The 17,779-nt window shown below is 39.3% G+C and overlaps 1 protein-coding gene across 12 annotated transcripts in view; it reads left to right on the top strand.

Annotated features, from left to right (window-relative positions):
• The first annotated feature begins 1,663 nt into the window (after positions 1-1,663).
• Positions 1,664-17,779, top strand: part of LOC107559393 (band 4.1-like protein 3) — a 28,984-nt gene continuing 12,868 nt past the window's right edge. For 2 of the 12 annotated variants that reach the window (XM_016243198.1, XM_016243191.1), the window contains exons 1-11: positions 1,664-2,060; positions 2,145-2,242; positions 2,314-2,489; positions 5,100-5,156; positions 6,647-6,873; positions 7,977-8,024; positions 9,333-9,368; positions 11,843-12,031; positions 13,484-13,582; positions 13,763-14,125; positions 15,454-15,759. In XM_016243198.1, coding sequence (XP_016098684.1) covers positions 1,896-2,060; positions 2,145-2,242; positions 2,314-2,489; positions 5,100-5,156; positions 6,647-6,873; positions 7,977-8,024; positions 9,333-9,368; positions 11,843-12,031; positions 13,484-13,582; positions 13,763-14,125; positions 15,454-15,759 — 1,764 coding nt within the window. In that variant the 5' untranslated portion in view covers positions 1,664-1,895. Of the gene's footprint in view, positions 2,061-2,144; positions 2,243-2,313; positions 2,490-5,099; positions 5,157-6,646; positions 6,874-7,976; positions 8,025-8,953; positions 9,002-9,332; positions 9,369-11,842; positions 12,032-13,483; positions 13,583-13,762; positions 14,432-15,443; positions 15,760-17,779 lie in introns of all 12 variants that reach the window. The other 10 variants (XM_016243197.1, XM_016243190.1, XM_016243192.1 and 7 more) reach the window with 9 other exon arrangements.

Genomic DNA, 17,779 nt, shown 5'->3' with positions numbered 1-17,779 from the left:
CACACACACTCACACACACACACTCACACTCACACACAGTCACACACACACTCACACTCTCACACACACACACACACACTGCATGAACGTTTCATTATGTGTCATAATGGAGCTCAGCTCATTGCATGATGATCATGATGAAGTCTAATCACAGAAAACACGTGTGTTTGGAGTCAAATACAGCCGTGTGCACGTGATGAGGCTTAAAGGAACAGTTCACCCACAAATGAACGTGTTGAAAAAGTGCTCATCCTCAGGTCTATTCGAGATCAGGATGAGTTTGTGTCTTCATCAGGTTTGTAGAAATGTAGCACTGCATCAGTGTCTCAGCAATGGATGCTCTGCAGTGAATGGGTGCCGTCAGAATGAGAGTCCAAACAGCTGATAAAAACATCACAAGTAATCCACAGCACTCCAGTCCATCAGTTAACATCTGGAGAAGACAAAAGCTGAAACACATATAATCCATAATAAGGCTTCCTCCAGTGAAAAAGTGTTCTGGTGTGAATCAGGAGAGAAATCTGCACAGATCAAGCAGTGTTTAAACAGCTCTAAACACATATGTGGCTGGATTTTGATGTGAGAGACAACAGCAGATGCGCTTTTTCACTGGAGGAAGAGTTATTATGGATTATGGACTCATATTTTAGTTAAAAACGTCTTAATGCTGGATTAGTTTCAGCTTTTGTCTTCTCCAGATGTTAACTGCTGGACAGGAGTGCTGTGGATTATTGTGATGTTTTTATCAGCTGTTTGGACTCTCGTTCTGACGGCACCCATTCACTGCAGAGCATCCATTGCTGAGACACTGATGCGATGCTACATTTCTACAAACCTGATGAAGAAACAAACTCATCCTGATCTTGGATGTCCTCAGGGTGAGCATGTTTCAGCACATGTTAATTTGTGGGTGAACTATTTCTTTAATATATCGGACATAAGTCTATTTATTCTTTAAGTAATGTTTTGCATGTAAATGTGTGTCTGTATTCTCACACACACAGCCTTTCAAACCCTCTCACTGACGAGTGACTCGTTAATAATCAGTGTTCAGTGTTAATCGTTGTCATTGTTTCTGGTGTCAGTCGATCTGTCAGATGTTCAGCTCAGTCAGAATGAATCTGATTCTGCTTCGGGCCGGTCGTTCTGGGTCACAATCGACCGTCACAAACCAGATAGAGACAAACACACACATGACAGAGTTTGGGTGAGTTTTATAGCAAAGATGTAACCAAATAGTCAAGATAGTTAGCGATGAAGTCTAAAAATGTAAGAATTCAAGTAACATTTCTGAATATTGGCAGAACGTGTCGCGTCAGTCTCTGCTGGTCGATTTCTTTGAAACCTTCAGTAGTTTAAAATCAACATATTTCGGTAAAACTTTAATTTGTTAACTTTTCAATGCATTAACTAATATTAATGTGTAGTAGATTTGTTACAGTATTTATTCATCTTTGTTATTTAATAACAAAATGCAACTGTTCATTGTTAGTTTATGTCAGCTGAGGCTGGTTTAACTGGATTCGGTGAATGTGGCCGCAGTCGTGAAGCTCTTCTGCCGATATTCACACACAGATGATGTTCATGTCATCTATCATCTCATGTAGTGGTTAAACAGATTAACAGCAGACACACAGCCTGTTCAGCTGATGCTTTTCAGAAGTATTTCAGATCTGGCGCCGGTTCATTGGGTTTCAATAGCATTACACATGTGAGATTGTGAATGCAGTGATGAATAGCGATAATGACACAAAGTACACAAACACATGACAACATCACAGTATCTCTCTCTGTTCCTCTCAGGCCAAAAGTGTTTGGCTTCCACTCATTCATTTAGAAACCACACGTTTGTTTGTGCTTGACTGTGTGATGATGATTGGCACCTCTCTAATCCAATGGGTGGTCAGGATTCAGAGGGGGTGGAGATCATGTTGGGCGTGTGTTCCTCCGGGCTCCTCATCTACCGCGACAGACTTCGCATCAACCGCTTCGCCTGGCCCAAAGTCCTCAAGATCTCCTACAAACGCAATAACTTCTACATCAAGATCCGTCCAGGCGAGGTGAGAACACCATCACGCCTTCTCCAGGGGACCTTCACAGTTTTGGTGAAGTTTGCTGACAAGAGAACGTTTGTTTGTCTCTAGTATGAGCAGTTTGAAAGCACGATAGGCTTTAAACTACCCAACCACAGAGCGGCCAAGAGACTGTGGAAGGTTTGTGTGGAGCATCACACGTTCTTCAGGTCTGTAGAGGTTCTTCTGTATGTTTGCTGTGTTCTGTGCTCAGTGGTAATCATGGTTTGCATCTCGACAGGTTGGTTTCTCCAGAGATTACGCCTAAGAAGTTCCTCACACTGGGTTCTAAGTTCCGCTACAGCGGCAGAACTCAGGCTCAGACCCGACGGGCCAGTTCCCAGATCGTCCGTCCGGCGCCGTACTTCGAGCGTTCGACCAGCAAGCGCTACACGATGTCACGGAGTCTGGATGGAGGTTTGTTTGCTTTTGTTTCTCTTTCCAAGTGCATTATGGGATAATCTTTTTAAATTATGGGATGATCTCGACAGGGATGATCTATCTATCTATCTATCTATCTATCTATCTATCTATCTATCTATCTATCTATCTATCTATCTATCTCTGTCTGTCGTCTGTATAATTGTCTGTCGTCTGTCTTTCGTCTCTCTGTTTGTCTGTCTGTCTGTATGTTTGTCTGTCGTCTGTCTGTCTGTCAGTATGTATGTTTGTCTCTGTCTGTCGTCTGTCTGTATGTTTGTCTGTCGTCTGTCTGTCAGTATGTATGTTTGTCTGTCTGTCTGTCTGTCGTCTGTATGTTTGTCTGTCTTTCTGTCGTTTGTCTGTATGTTTGTCTGTCGTCTGTCTGTCAGTATGTATGTTTGTCTGTCTGTCTGTCTGTCGTCTGTATGTTTGTCTGTCTTTCTGTCGTTTGTCTGTATGTTTGTCTGTCGTCTGTCTGTCAGTATGTATATTTGTCTGTCTGTCTGTGTTTGTCTGTCGTCTGTCTGTATGTATGTTTGTCTGTCGTCTGTCTGTCAGTATGTATGTTTGTCTGTCGTCTGTCTGTCAGTATGTATGTTTGTCTGTCGTCTGTCTGTCGTCTGTATGTTTGTCTGTCTTTCTGTATGTTTGTCTGTTGTCTGTCTGTCAGTATGTTTGTCTGTCTGTCTGTCGTTTGTCTGTATGTTTGTCTGTCGTCTGTCTGTCAGTATGTATGTTTGTCTGTCTGTCTGTGTTTGTCTGTCGCCTGTCTCTATGTATGTTTGTCTGTCTTCTGTCTGTCTGTATGTATGTTTGTCTGTCTGTCTGTATGTTTGTCTGTCGTCTGTCTGTAAGTATGTATGTCTGTCGTCTGCCTGTCTGTCTGTATGTATGTATGTTTGTCTGTCTGTCTGTATGTTTGTCTGTCGTCTGTCTGTAAGTATGTATGTCTGCCTGTCTGTATGTTTGTTTGTCTGTCGTCTGTCTGTCTGTCTGTCTGTCTGTATGTATGTATGTTTGTCTGTCTGTCTGTATGTCTGTCGTCTGTCTGTAAGTATGTATGTCTGTCGTCTGTCTGTCTGTATGTCTGTTTGTCTCTATCTATCTGTCTGTCTGTCTGTCTGTCTGTCTCTCTGTCTGTCTATCATTTTATCGTTCTATCTGTCTATCATTTTATCGTTCTATCTGTCTATCCGTAGATATGTCATTATCTCATTGAGTCTCACTGGAGTTTGAGTGTCTGTCATCTGCTTTGCTTCATGTCCTGTTTGCTCTCCTCATCCTCAGTATCAGTCATTAGCAGACGTCTGTTTTCTCTGAACAGCCCAGTTTTATTTTCTGTTCCCGTTATGAAAGTGTTTGCAGACAGAAGCGAGGCTCGCAGCAGGACAGGGATTTTCGGCTCATTAACCTGTAATCTCGGCTCCTGGGGCCTGGAACGAGTTTGTTTCATTTCCTGCTTTTGGTTTAATTGGAGAATTTCTGTTGTGTTGCAGCATAAATCCGGCGGTCTCAGAGCGCATTACTGAATACTAACACACGTGATTCGTAGTATGAATGAACAGGCTGGGTGTGTTCAGTGTAGAGAGTCTGCTGCATCTGTAATTATCTTCTGGTTAAACGTCTGATTAAATTAATCCAACATCATCACGATGGGTTTATTTACTTTAAGGTGAAAGGTTTTAAAGTTACTCTCTTGTTTTTTGACTAATAGTTAGAGAATACTTGTTATCTAGATAATAACTGGCTCAAGTGTTTGGTACAGTGGCCTTATAAAGTTTTTGGCCTTTTCAGTCACACACATAAATCTGAATATCACTGCATCAGATATAAAATATCAATGCAAGTAAAACACACTTAATCAGAAAATGTCCCAAACAATAGTTTGTTGTGTTTGAACTGCTAAACCATTAGATGTAGCGCTGAAGATGAAGATAATATAATTAATGAAGATAATTAATGGGATTCTCTATCTCTGGTTCCTCTGAACTTCATGCATCCACTAAAAATCATCAAAACACCAGATCATTCAAACCAGTGTTATTTATTATTTTTTATTTTTTATGTTTTGAATTAGTTTTTATTTTTATGTTTTCCATTTCAATTTTCGTTAATGTTTTATAACATTTGTTGTTTTTAGTTTTTTATTATTTTGTATTTTTTAAACCATGTCTTTAATTTTTAATACATTTTAATTTCAGTTTTAGTTGTTTAGTACATTAAGTTACAATAAAAGGAGAAATGTTGCTTTGGCAACTAGCTGAAATAAAATAACTTTAAGGTTTTTAAAAATAATACACGTTCATAATTTTATTTCAGTTGACATTTAGTTTGTTTCACGTTGTTTGTTATGGGTTTAGGTTTAGTTTTAGTTTACTATAATAGCCCTGATTCAAACACATTGAAGAAGACGAACGATCCTGCACTTGATCTGATGAAGGAATTCAGACTTTTATAAACGTGACTGAGGAGAACAGACACTTTCAGGTCACTGTATGTTTTTGCATGTGATCTAGTCTGACGTGTGCGTCAGTGTCTGTGATACTGTGTTTGCTCAGACGTGTGTGTGTGTGTGTGTGTGTGTGTGTGTGTGAATCTCCTCAGCTCAGCGGACGCCAGTCAACACGGCGACAGTCAATGTAAATGGCACTAGACCAGCAGGTAGAGACGTTTCTCTGTATCCCTGACGCTTGTAGATACAGAAGCCCCTCCGTCTGCTTGTTTGATCCTGATAGTTTGAGGTTGCGTGTGCATGCGGCAGGCATGCGCTGGTGCTCTAGCGCTTCTGCTTCAGATGCCTTTGATTTTGCACATGCTGTTGCTGCGTCAGTGTTTTTTTTACAATCATATACTAATGCTTTTAATAATATTATTTTGAATTTGTTTTAATTTTATATTTCACATTTTCATTTTAAATTTAGTTAAAGTTTTAGTACTTTTGTTGTGTATATGTTGATGTAGGTTTTATTCATTTTAGGGTTAGGGTTAGTTATTATTCGGCTAAAATAAGTGAAAATGAGAAATGTTGCTCATTAAAAATGTGTTATTTATTTTTAATATGAATATTTTATTAATAATTATATTTAATTATTTCATATCATTTATATTAATAATAACAACTCATGTGTATTGATAATTATTTTATCAATAATTTTTGTGATTATTTTTTTATAGTTTTTTTTATTTTTTTTATTAATCATTTTATTAAGTTAGTTAACTATAATAACTCTGGTCTGTGTCCGTCACTGTCAGAGGGCTGTGTCTGTGAATGTCTCCAGAGGCTGGTTAAAATAAACCGAAATGTTTGATCTTTCAGGGTTTTATGAGTCTGTATCTGTTCTCACGGAAACATCATCATGTGTGCATCATTGTTGTTGTTTATTGATTCATGCAAGGTTCAATATTACTGGCATAAATGAGGAAAACTAGCACTGCATCACTTAACCAGCATCATATTCAAACGCAGTTCTTCTGTAGAAATCACTCAGTATTGTACTGTGGTACAATCAGCAGTAATTACGGCTTCTTTAGAGCTTTTAGAGCAACAAACACTGAATCACAGTGAATTCATCACGATCACGTCTTAGACACGTTACAATGATTTCTTTTGCAAACTTTGTGGTAAAAATTGACTTTGAAAAGTTCCAGACATTAAAAGCACCATATCCAGAAACATTTCATTTATATTCCCTGAGATCTGCTTAGTCATGCTTTTATTGTCATTCTGCATGTTTAAGTGCGCGTCAGTGTGATGTTAGTCAGGGTTTATTGCACCAGAAACAGTCTTTTCGTTTTTGGTAACTTTTCGTTACCCAGCTTCTCTTTGGTGATTATAATTAAACTAGTTCTCATAAACGACCTCTGTAATGACTGACTAACCTCTTCACATGTGACTGAATGGATGTGCTGTGTGCGTGTGTGTGTGTGTGTTTGTTGGGGTTTGTGTGTGTGTGTCTGTGTTTGTTGTCATAATGAACTGAGTTTATGCTTAATTAATACATCACAACCATAAAGATTCATGATGCCATAGTAAATGTACAGAATAAAATAATTCTGCAGTCTTAACTCAGTAATATAATGCAGACAGTGTTCACTCTGAAAGCAGATGCAGTACTGACACTGTGTGTGTGTGTGTGTGTGTGTGTGTGTAGAAATGGGTACGGCGTTGTATGGCACAGCCAAAGGCATTGCCATAAGTGACCTCATCACCACGGTAACGCCGGAGAAGAAAGTGGAGGAGATGCGTGAGGAGGAGCGTGAGGAGACGCGACCGGTGCTGGTGGAGAGTGTGGTGGTGCTGGAGGAAGAGGACGAGATAACGAAAGCCACGGAACTGTCGCTGCCGAGCCCACTGACACCGGCCCGACAGGACACACGGGTAAACTAACCACAGGACACATGGGCAAACTAACCCTGACTAACCCACCGACACCGGCCCGACAGGGCACATGGGTTAACTAACACTAACTAACCCACCGACACCGGCCCGACAGGACACATGGCTAAATAACCCTGACTAATACTAACTAACCCACCGACACCGGCCTGACAGGACACATGGGTAAACTAACCCTGACTAACCCACCGACACCGGCCCGACAGGGCACATGGGCAAACTAACCCTAACTAACCCACCGACACCGGCCCGACAGGACACACGGGTAAACTAACCATAACTAACCCACCGACACCGGCCCGACAGGACACATGGGTAAACTAACACTAACTAACCCACTGACACTGGCCCGACAGGACACATGGGTAAACTAACACTAACTAACCCACCGACACCGGCCCGACAGGACACATGGGTAAACTAACCCTGACTAACCCACCGACACCGGCCCGACAGGACACATGGGTAAACTAACCCTGACTAACCCACCGACACCGGCCCGACAGGACACATGGGTAAACTAACACTAACTAACCCTAACTAACTCACTTAAAGCTTGATTTGAAGCACAGCTCAGGTGTTTGATCAAACATCATCATCAATAACAGCTCATAACTAACATATGAGGAAGATAGGATGCCAGGAGTTCATATTGTGATCAGTCTTTGGAAATCATGCATGTTTTAGCTCAAATTATTTAGTTTGTAGACAAATAGACACATTTTTTAAAAGAAATTAACACTTTTATTCATCGAGGACGCATTAAATTGATCAAAAGTGACAGTAAAGACATTTATAATGTTTCAAAAGATTTCTGTTTCAGATAAATGCTGTTCTTTCAAACTTTCTATTCACCTGTGAGTCCTGAAAAATAAAATGTATCACGGTTTCCACAAAAATATCGGGCAGCACGGTTAATGTCAATGTTTTTCTTGACTCTCTGTTCATTCCTCTAATGGCGATTGAATGAGCTGATGTCTATAAACTCATCAGCTATCAGCTCATTCCATGCAGGAAACCATGGTAACATTACCGTGTTTTACCGTGTTCTGCTTCTCTCTCTGTTCATGCTTTCTCTGGATCAGACTGATTTCACAGACACTGCTGTCGATGGAGAATTAACGGCCACCGAGGTTTGTGATCTGAGCTCGTTTCTCATCTGACCTCACATAATAACGACAGACGTGATCAGATCTCTGATGTCAGACTGAAGACTCGTGCATGGCAGAAAAAACATGAATGCAATGAACGATTACAGTAATTAGATTGCTAATTAAGATACGGCAGAGCTGTTGATGCTCTTATAACTAACCCACCGACACCGGCCCGACAGGACACATGGGTAAACTAACACTAACTAACCCACCGACACCGGCCCGACAGGACACATGGGTAAACTAACACTAACTAACCCACCGACACCGGCCCGACAGGACACATGGGTAAACTAACACTAACTAACCCACCGACACCGGCCCGACAGGACACATGGGTAAACTAACACTAACTAACCCTAACTAACTCACTTAAAGCTTGATTTGAAGCACAGCTCAGGTGTTTGATCAAACATCATCATCAATAACAGCTCATAACTAACATATGAGGAAGATAGGATGCCAGGAGTTCATATTGTGATCAGTCTTTGGAAATCATGCATGTTTTAGCTCAAATTATTTAGTTTGTAGACAAATAGACACATTTTTTAAAAGAAATTAACACTTTTATTCATCGAGGACGCATTAAATTGATCAAAAGTGACAGTAAAGACATTTATAATGTTTCAAAAGATTTCTGTTTCAGATAAATGCTGTTCTTTCAAACTTTCTATTCACCTGTGAGTCCTGAAAAATAAAATGTATCACGGTTTCCACAAAAATATCGGGCAGCACGGTTAATGTCAATGTTTTTCTTGACTCTCTGTTCATTCCTCTAATGGCGATTGAATGAGCTGATGTCTATAAACTCATCAGCTATCAGCTCATTCCATGCAGGAAACCATGGTAACATTACCGTGTTTTACCGTGTTCTGCTTCTCTCTCTGTTCATGCTTTCTCTGGATCAGACTGATTTCACAGACACTGCTGTCGATGGAGAATTAACGGCCACCGAGGTTTGTGATCTGAGCTCGTTTCTCATCTGACCTCACATAATAACGACAGACGTGATCAGATCTCTGATGTCAGACTGAAGACTCGTGCATGGCAGAAAAAACATGAATGCAATGAACGATTACAGTAATTAGATTGCTAATTAAGATACGGCAGAGCTGTTGATGCTCTTATTAAACTTTAATCTGATAATGGCCAATAATCATAATTGTTCTTCTGGAGACGGAAACATTAAGCCTGTGATGTTAATGAGTTCAGCCTCCTGTTGATCCCAAACGTCTCATTCCTTCATATCAGTGTCATAATTTCACGCTTTTCGTGTCTTTTGTGCAGTCGGATCAGGAGGACGACTCTGAAGCAAAGACGCTGGTAAGATTCAACAGTCTCTACTTAAATATTAAAACACTTTTTTCCTCCTAAATGATTTTTCAAAATTGTAAATAAAGATTATTAGATTCTGTTTTACAAGAAAATACTCTTTTAGTCTTCCATTACTTTGTTAATTATTATTTGTGAAATTTACTAGTGGTTTCTGAGTGAAAATTGCTTCAAAAATAAATGCTATATCATTTTTTTTTAGTGTACACTGAAAAAAATAGAAACAATTTTCACTCAGAAATCACTAGCAAATTTCACAAATAATTACAAAGAATCAGCAAGTAACACATTGAATTACATATGAATTTTTGCAGTGGTATTTTCTTGTAAAATGTTCTCCAATTATATATATTTATATATTTATTGTATTTTTTAATGATAATATTTTATTAATAATAGTAATATAATAATATATAAAAATATTTTTAATAAATATTTAAATATAAAAATATTTTTTCATAAAAATATTATTTATAAACAATTTATAATTACAACCTTTTTCATTGTAGTGCTGAAAAGCTTCTGATTGGTCAGTCCAGCGATCTGAATCTGTCTATACAGTGAACGCAGTCACTCTTTATATTCTCAATATAACTGTATAGTTATATATTGTTTATATACAGTATCTGTGGTGTCGAATCATATATGTGCGTCTGAGCGTTTACTGACAGACCCTGAGAGAGTGTGAGATGTGTGTGTTTCACCACAGTGACGTTACACAGCCACACAAGACTTTTACAAGAAAATACTCTTTTAGTCTTCCATTACTTTGTTAATTATTATTTGTGAAATTTACTAGTGGTTTCTGAGTGAAAATTGCTTCAAAAATAAATGCTATATCATTTTTTTTTGTGTACACTGAAAAAAATAGAAACAATTTTCACTCAGAAATCACTAGCAAATTTCACAAATAATTACAAAGAATCAGCAAGTAACACATTGAATTACATATGAATTTTTGCAGTGGTATTTTCTTGTAAAATGTTCTCCAATTATATATATTTATATATTTATTGTATTTTTTAATGATAATATTTTATTAATAATAGTAATATAATAATATATAAAAATATTTTTAATAAATATTTAAATATAAAAATATTTTTTCATAAAAATATTATTTATAAACAATTTATAATTACAACCTTTTTCATTGTAGTGCTGAAAAGCTTCTGATTGGTCAGTCCAGCGATCTGAATCTGTCTATACAGTGAACACAGTCACTCTTTATATTCTCAATATAACTGTATAGTTATATATTGTTTATATACAGTATCTGTGGTGTCGAATCATATATGTGCGTCTGAGCGTTTACTGACAGACCCTGAGAGAGTGTGAGATGTGTGTGTTTCACCACAGTGACGTTACACAGCCACACAAGACTGAATGAATGAATGAGTGAATGGATCTGTGTTTCCTTCAGCCCAGGTTCATAAGACGAATTAAAGGAGAGAATGTGTTTGTGAGACACAGTAAGCGGATGCTAGAGGTTGGTAAGGAATCGCTGGTCGCTGCATAGACGTGTTTTAACTCTATGCTGCTGTGATTTATTCCAGCAGCACTAATGTGTGTGTTTTGATTGCATTTATTTCTTTTCATAAGGCGAACTAAAGGAGTGACTGTGTGATGGTTTGATTGCATCAGATTCTCATATGTTCACTGAATTAAAGACAGTGCAGTGTTTTATTGGTAAAGGAGTTTATTTTGAGTGCTCGCTGAGGTTTGTGTTGTACTTGCGCTAGTCCTAATCTGGTTAACCCTCTGCTGCTGTTTGGTCATTTTAGACCGAAATAGAATTTTTTACTTCATCGGAAATGGTACGAAACTTGGTAAGGGTTTTGGCACTTGCTATGTGAACACTATAAATATATATGTGTGTTTGTAAATAAATAGTCACACTTGCACCGTTCGCTGTCAAAAATGATCACATTGGAAATGAATGGAAAACAAAGTTAATCTAGTGGAAGCGTTTGGTACTGCGCCTAAACAAAATCTTACTGAAAGCTAATTTTTTTAGATATCAACCTCAAATTTGAAACACAGCTTCTTTAGATTTATACCTTCGATTTTCTCACAGTTTTAGGGTAAAACGTGTTTTGAATGATTGATTTTTGTGCATTTTTAATAATAATACATTTCTAAACTTCTAAAACTTTTTTTTCTTTAACTTTTGTCACTTCAGTAATAATCTGCCAAGTGTCTTCTTTAAAAAGGGATCGATCTTAAGTGCTCTTAAGTGATCGAGCTTTGTGCTCCAAAGCAGTCGAGTACAGGTAATAAATGGATCATAACTGGTCCATAAATAAAATTTTTAAATCTCCTAAAAATGGTAAATATTAAATTAAAAAAAATATCAAACTAAAATATAGTACGTTCATGTCATAGAAAGAAAGATCAGTAATTTTTGAGCGAGCAGCACCAGAGCCTGGAATACGGACGAATCTCTGCTTGTTGTGTTTGTTCAGGAGATCGAGCAAACGCCTGACGAGCTGCTGAAGCATCAGACCGACATCAGCGAGCTGAAGCGCACGTTCCTGGAGGGAGGACCGGAGCGCACGGGGCTGACCGAGTGGGAGAAGCGTCTGTCCTCGTCTCCGCTGCGGTCTCCACGTCTGGACGAAGCGCCCATGATCGAGCCGCTGGAGCCGGACGAGGTGAGATCCACATCTTCTGCAGCTAAAGTGGGTTCTTCTGAGTAATTTCTGTAATTGTGGCTGTTTTTAAAAGAAGCCGTTCTTTGAAATGGATCTGAATGGAGCCGCTTTAGACGAGAGTGACAAACCATTTGCCGTCGACAGAAATCCTCTTATTGATTTTGTTTTTGTGGCTGCAGTAAAATCAGAGTTCATCCGCTCCAGAAACACTCAGGGATCCGGCGTTTAGCTGCTCTAAGCACTTCAGATCAGGGAAAGTCATTATGTGCCGCTTACATAAAACCAGACAGAGGGAAAGAAGGGACAAATCCTGTCCTTGATCAGCATCTGTGTGTTGTGCTTCTGAAGAATTCTCTCAACATCCTTCTGAATTGAGGAGAATTATTTTCATAAGAATTGTTTTCGAAGAATGTGGCACTAATTTTATTTGTAACATTTTTTGAGTGGTCAGAGATACTGTATATATGTGTGTGTGTGTGTGTGTGTGTGTGAGTGTGTGTGTGTGATAGAGAGAGAGTGTGTGAGTGTGAGTGTGAGTGTGTGTGAGTGTGTGTGTGTGTGGAAGAAAAAATAAATTTTATGAGATTTATTTTATGTATATATATATTATAAAACTCACATTTATATATGTATTTATTTAAAATGTATTTTATATTTATTTACATATATAATTATTTTTGAGTATTATGTTTAATATTTCATATATTTCATATATTTCATTTATTCTTTTATATATTATATTATATTATAATTTTTTATATATATATTACATTTTCCATATATTATTTTTATGTAATTACCGGTAATTAAATTTTTTCCAATTTCATTATTATAAATCTCACAAAAAATATTTCTTAATTTATGTAATTTCTGTAGTACTTATATGATGATCAGAACTCCTTGCTATGATTTTTTATAATCAATTATTATTAAAGAAAAATAGCATAACACGTTTTTGCAAAGACTGCCTTTTTAAATGTCTTATTATGTATCTTTTTAAGTGTTATTTATTTATATCGTATAATATATTATCTATATATAATCATATATTATATATATTATAAACCTCACATTTATTTATTTAATTTTTACATTTCTTGCAGCCATTTATGATCAAAACTCCTGGTCATGATTTTTGTGTTTTTAACTTAATTATTATTAAACATAATTGTGATCTGGATGTTCAGCACAAGCACAAACTGGTTATTAACTGTTAAACAGAAAGTCCCACACTGCAAATTTTTTTTTTATTTTTGTCTTGTTTTCCATTTAGAAAAATATCAAAAAAAATTTGACAATTTTTTTCTCATTTTAAGCAAGAGCTAACAAAATGTTGATAACTTTTTCAGAAAACAAGACTTAATATCTTAATAAACAAGACAAAAATACTAAATGGAAAAATCCTTTTTTGTAGTGCATTCACAACTCAACCATTGTTTTTGTTCATCTCTGTTGCTTCAGGTCAAACAGGAAGCAGCGGTGGAGTCACAGGAAGTGACCGCAGCAGCAGCAGCAGCTGTGGAGCCGCAGGACGGTCTGACGGTTGATGTGGTAGGTGATCCATTCGTCACATGATCTTCAGACTCCTCATCAGATCCTCATGCTCATGATGAATGGTGTGTGTCATTGAGCTCAGCAGCATCCGTCTGTGTGTCCGTCTTCATGGATCAGGCGTGACTAACGGTGCTTTAACTCCAGCCTGCTAACATGATCTTTGTGTGTTACATGTAGGAGTCTGACGGGTGGGTCATTATAAACAAGGTTCCTCCGTTTGAACCAGATAAACGTCCTCCAGTCGGAGCTGAAACGCTTTCTCGTAAGATACCAGAGAAGGTTTCCACCGTAGTAGAAGAACAACATCCTCCAGCGGAACCCGAAAAACCATCTTCCGTCACATCTGAAGAGGTTCCTCCAACAAAAACAGCTTCGGAGACATCACAGAAGGTTTCTAGCATAGTACAGGAGACGTTTCCTCCAGAAAGACCCTCATCCGTCGGATCCGAAGAGGTTTCGCCAACGAAGACTCCTCCGAAGGTGCCAGAAAACATTCCTCCAGTGGAACCAGAAAAACCATCTTCTATCACATCCGAAGAGGTTTCTCCAAAGAAGACTCCTCCGAAGGTGCCAGAAAAGGTTTCTACGGTAGTCAGAGGGAAGGTTGAACCCATAAAGGTTCCTTCTGTTGGTTCTTCAGAAGACGCTCCTCCTAAAGTACCCCCAAAAGTCCCTCCGAAGGTTCCAGAGAAGAAACACATCGCCAGCTACAGGTTCACATCCGCCGAGCCTCCTGAAGACAAGCCCAGATCTCAAGAAGGCTTCTCCGTTGTGTCCGAGCAGATCAGTAAGATGCGTCTCCGCTCTCCTGTGGACCTCAGCGGAACGTCTCCGACGGCTCGAGTGGTAGGATTTCCCGGCGTCTCGCTCGTCCTCGGCCTGGCTTTGAGATCTCCAGAGCTCCACACGCGCTCCTGATTTGAGTTCGGTTGTTTTGTTCTGACACGAATCCCTCCGGCTGTGATTTGCTGTCGCTGCTTGTTGTTTTGAGCCCCTTCTCACCGACCCTGAGAGCAGGAGCCCGTTTTCTTTATTATTTTGGAGAATGCCGCTGCTTTGCTTTAGTCACGACTGAGGAACGAACACATCTTTGTCTTGCGCTCTGCTTGCTGCTGGATAGCAGGGTTTATTCATAAGAGAGTCTCTTTTATCTTCAGAGATCACGAGTCAAACGGCTGCAGAAGCTCTTCAATATACATGACCGTGATTTCATTCATCTCGCTGCGAAAAAACAAACAAGCAAGATTTTCTTGCTTAGTATTTTTGTCTTGTTTTCCAGTACAAATATCTGAGCATTCTTAAATCAGAATACGTTTACTTGAGCAGCATAACCACATTTGATATTAGGTTAAATCAATCCCCGTGAAGCTGTGGTTTACAGTGAGTTTATAACAGCGTTGTTAGATACGACATGAAGCGGAGTTATAAATTCCCTTAGCTGTTATGAATTCACTGTAAACCACGGCTTCATGGGGGTTACTGCTTTTATAAAACGGTTATTCCATATACGTAGTAAGGTTTCACAAAATAAAACAGAGCAAATAAAGTGTAATGATATTAATAAACACAGTATTCTTCCACCAAACAATGTAGCTCCTCAGAAACAGTTGTGGTTGCTACAAAGTGGTTGCCGAGCAACACACAAATGTAAACAAAGGTGTGTGTTACTTTGTAGCGTCATTTACAACAGCTTCGAACACGGCTCAGCCAATCAGAATCAAGCACCGGAACTTGATTCAGAAAACAGACTTGACATCTTAAATAATTTTGCATCTCCAGTAAACGTGTCTTGATTTTAGAATGTTTAGAGTTTGCGCGGGATAACAAGACAGAAGTACTAAGTAAAAAATCTCATCACATCCGAAGAGGTTTCTCCAAAGAAGACTCCTCCGAAGGTGCCAGAAAAGGTTTCTACGGTAGTCAGAGGGAAGGTTGAACCCATAAAGGTTCCTTCTGTTGGTTCTTCAGAAGACGCTCCTCCTAAAGTACCCCCAAAAGTCCCTCCGAAGGTTCCAGAGAAGAAACACATCGCCAGCTACAGGTTCACATCCGCCGAGCCTCCTGAAGACAAGCCCAGATCTCAAGAAGGCTTCTCCGTTGTGTCCGAGCAGATCAGTAAGATGCGTCTCCGCTCTCCTGTGGACCTCAGCGGAACGTCTCCGACGGCTCGAGTGGTAGGATTTCCCGGCGTCTCGCTCGTCCTCGGCCTGGCTTTGAGATCTCCAGAGCTCCACACGCGCTCCTGATTTGAGTTCGGTTGTTTTGTTCTGACACGAATCCCTCCGGCTGTGATTTGCTGTCACTGCTTGTTGTTTTGAGCCCCTTCTCACCGACCCTGAGAGCAGGAGCCCGTTTTCTTTATTATTTTGGAGAATGCCGCTGCTTTGCTTTAGTCACGACTGAGGAACGAACGCATCTTTGTCTTGCGCTCTGCTTGCTGCTGGATAGCAGGGTTTATTCATAAGAGAGTCTCTTTTATCTTCAGAGATCACGAGTCAAACGGCTGCAGAAGCTCTTCAATATACATGACCGTGATTTCATTCATCTCGCTGCGAAAAAACAAACAAGCAAGATTTTCTTGCTTAGTATTTTTGTCTTGTTTTCCAGTACAAATATCTGAGCATTCTTAAATCAGAATACATTTACTTGAGCAGCATAACCACATTTGATATTAGGTTAAATCAATCCCCGTGAAGCTGTGGTTTACAGTGAGTTTATAACAGCGTTGTTAGATACTACGTGAAGCGGAGTTATAATATATACCCCCTTAGCTGTTCTAAATTCACTGTATATAACGGCTTCATGGGGGTTACTGCTTTTATAAAACGGTTATTCCATATACGTAGTAAGGTTTCACAAAATAAAACAGAGCAAATAAAGTGTAATGATATTAATAAACACAGTATTCTTCCACCAAACAATGTAGCTCCTCAGAAACAGTTGTGGTTGCTACAAAGTGGTTGCCGAGCAACACACAAATGTAAACAAAGGTGTGTGTTACTTTGTAGCGTCATTTACAACAGCTTCGAACACGGCTCAGCCAATCAGAATCAAGCACCGGAACTTGATTCAGAAAACAGACTTGACATCTTAAATAATTTTGCATCTCCAGTAAACGTGTCTTGATTTTAGAATGTTTAGAGTTTGCGCGGGAAAACAAGACAGAAGTACTAAGTAAAAAATCTCTTGTATCTTCTACAGTATGGTCACTGATATTTTAGTTGTCTGAGTTAGTCGTGTAGTTATTCGTTATTCAAGCACTAGTCTGTGTATCATGGATTCTGTGAAAACATTGCTCTCACTGGTTAAAGGTTTGTCCTCTAGCGCCACCTGCTGGTCATCATAACACTGGAGTAGATTCACTGCAAAAACATGTTTTTATATGTCTGTTTTATATTGGCCTGGTTTCACAGACAGGGCTTAGACTAAGCCAGGATTAGGCCATAGTTCAATTAGGACATTTAAGTAATTTTTATAAATGCGCCTTAGAAAAAACATAACTGGTGTCCATCTTGAGACATGATATATTTTAAGATCGTGTGTGTGTGTGAGAGAGAGTGTGTGAGAGAGAGTGTGTGTGTGTGTGTGTGTGTGAGAGAGTGTGTGTCTGTGTGTGTGTGTGTGTGTGAGAGAGAGTGTGTGAGAGAGAGTGTGTGTGTGTGTGTGTGTGTGAGAGAGTGTGTGTCTGTGTGTGTGTGTGTGTGTGAGAGAGAGTGTGTGAGAGAGAGTGTGTGTGTGTGTGTGTGTGTGAGAGAGTGTGTGTCTGTGTGTGTGTGTGTGTGTGAGAGAGAGTGTGTGAGAGAGAGTGTGTGTGTGTGTGTGTGTGTGAGAGAGTGTGTGTCTGTGTGTGTGTGTGTGTGTGAGAGAGAGTGTGTGAGAGAGAGTGTGTGTGTGTGTGTGTGTGTGAGAGAGTGTGTGTCTGTGTGTGTGTGTGTGTGTGAGAGAGAGTGTGTGAGAGAGAGTGTGTGTGTGTGTGTGTGTGTGAGAGAGTGTGTGTCTGTGTGTGTGTGTGTGTGTGAGAGAGAGTGTGTGAGAGAGAGTGTGTCTCTGTGTGTGTGTGTGTGTGTGTGTGTGTGAGAGAGAGTGTATCTCTCTGTGTGTGTGTGTGTGTGTGTGTGTGTGTGTGTGAGTGTGTGCCTCTGTTCAGCTGAAACAGCTCAGACTTACATTTTAGTCTGGGACTACCTTGTCTGT

This window comes from Sinocyclocheilus grahami, unplaced genomic scaffold (assembly GCF_001515645.1).
Source record: "Sinocyclocheilus grahami isolate Dianchi unplaced genomic scaffold, SAMN03320097.WGS_v1.1 scaffold683.1, whole genome shotgun sequence".
Taxonomy (NCBI): Eukaryota; Metazoa; Chordata; class Actinopteri; order Cypriniformes; family Cyprinidae; genus Sinocyclocheilus; species Sinocyclocheilus grahami.
This window is presented reverse-complemented; position numbering and strand designations above follow the sequence as displayed.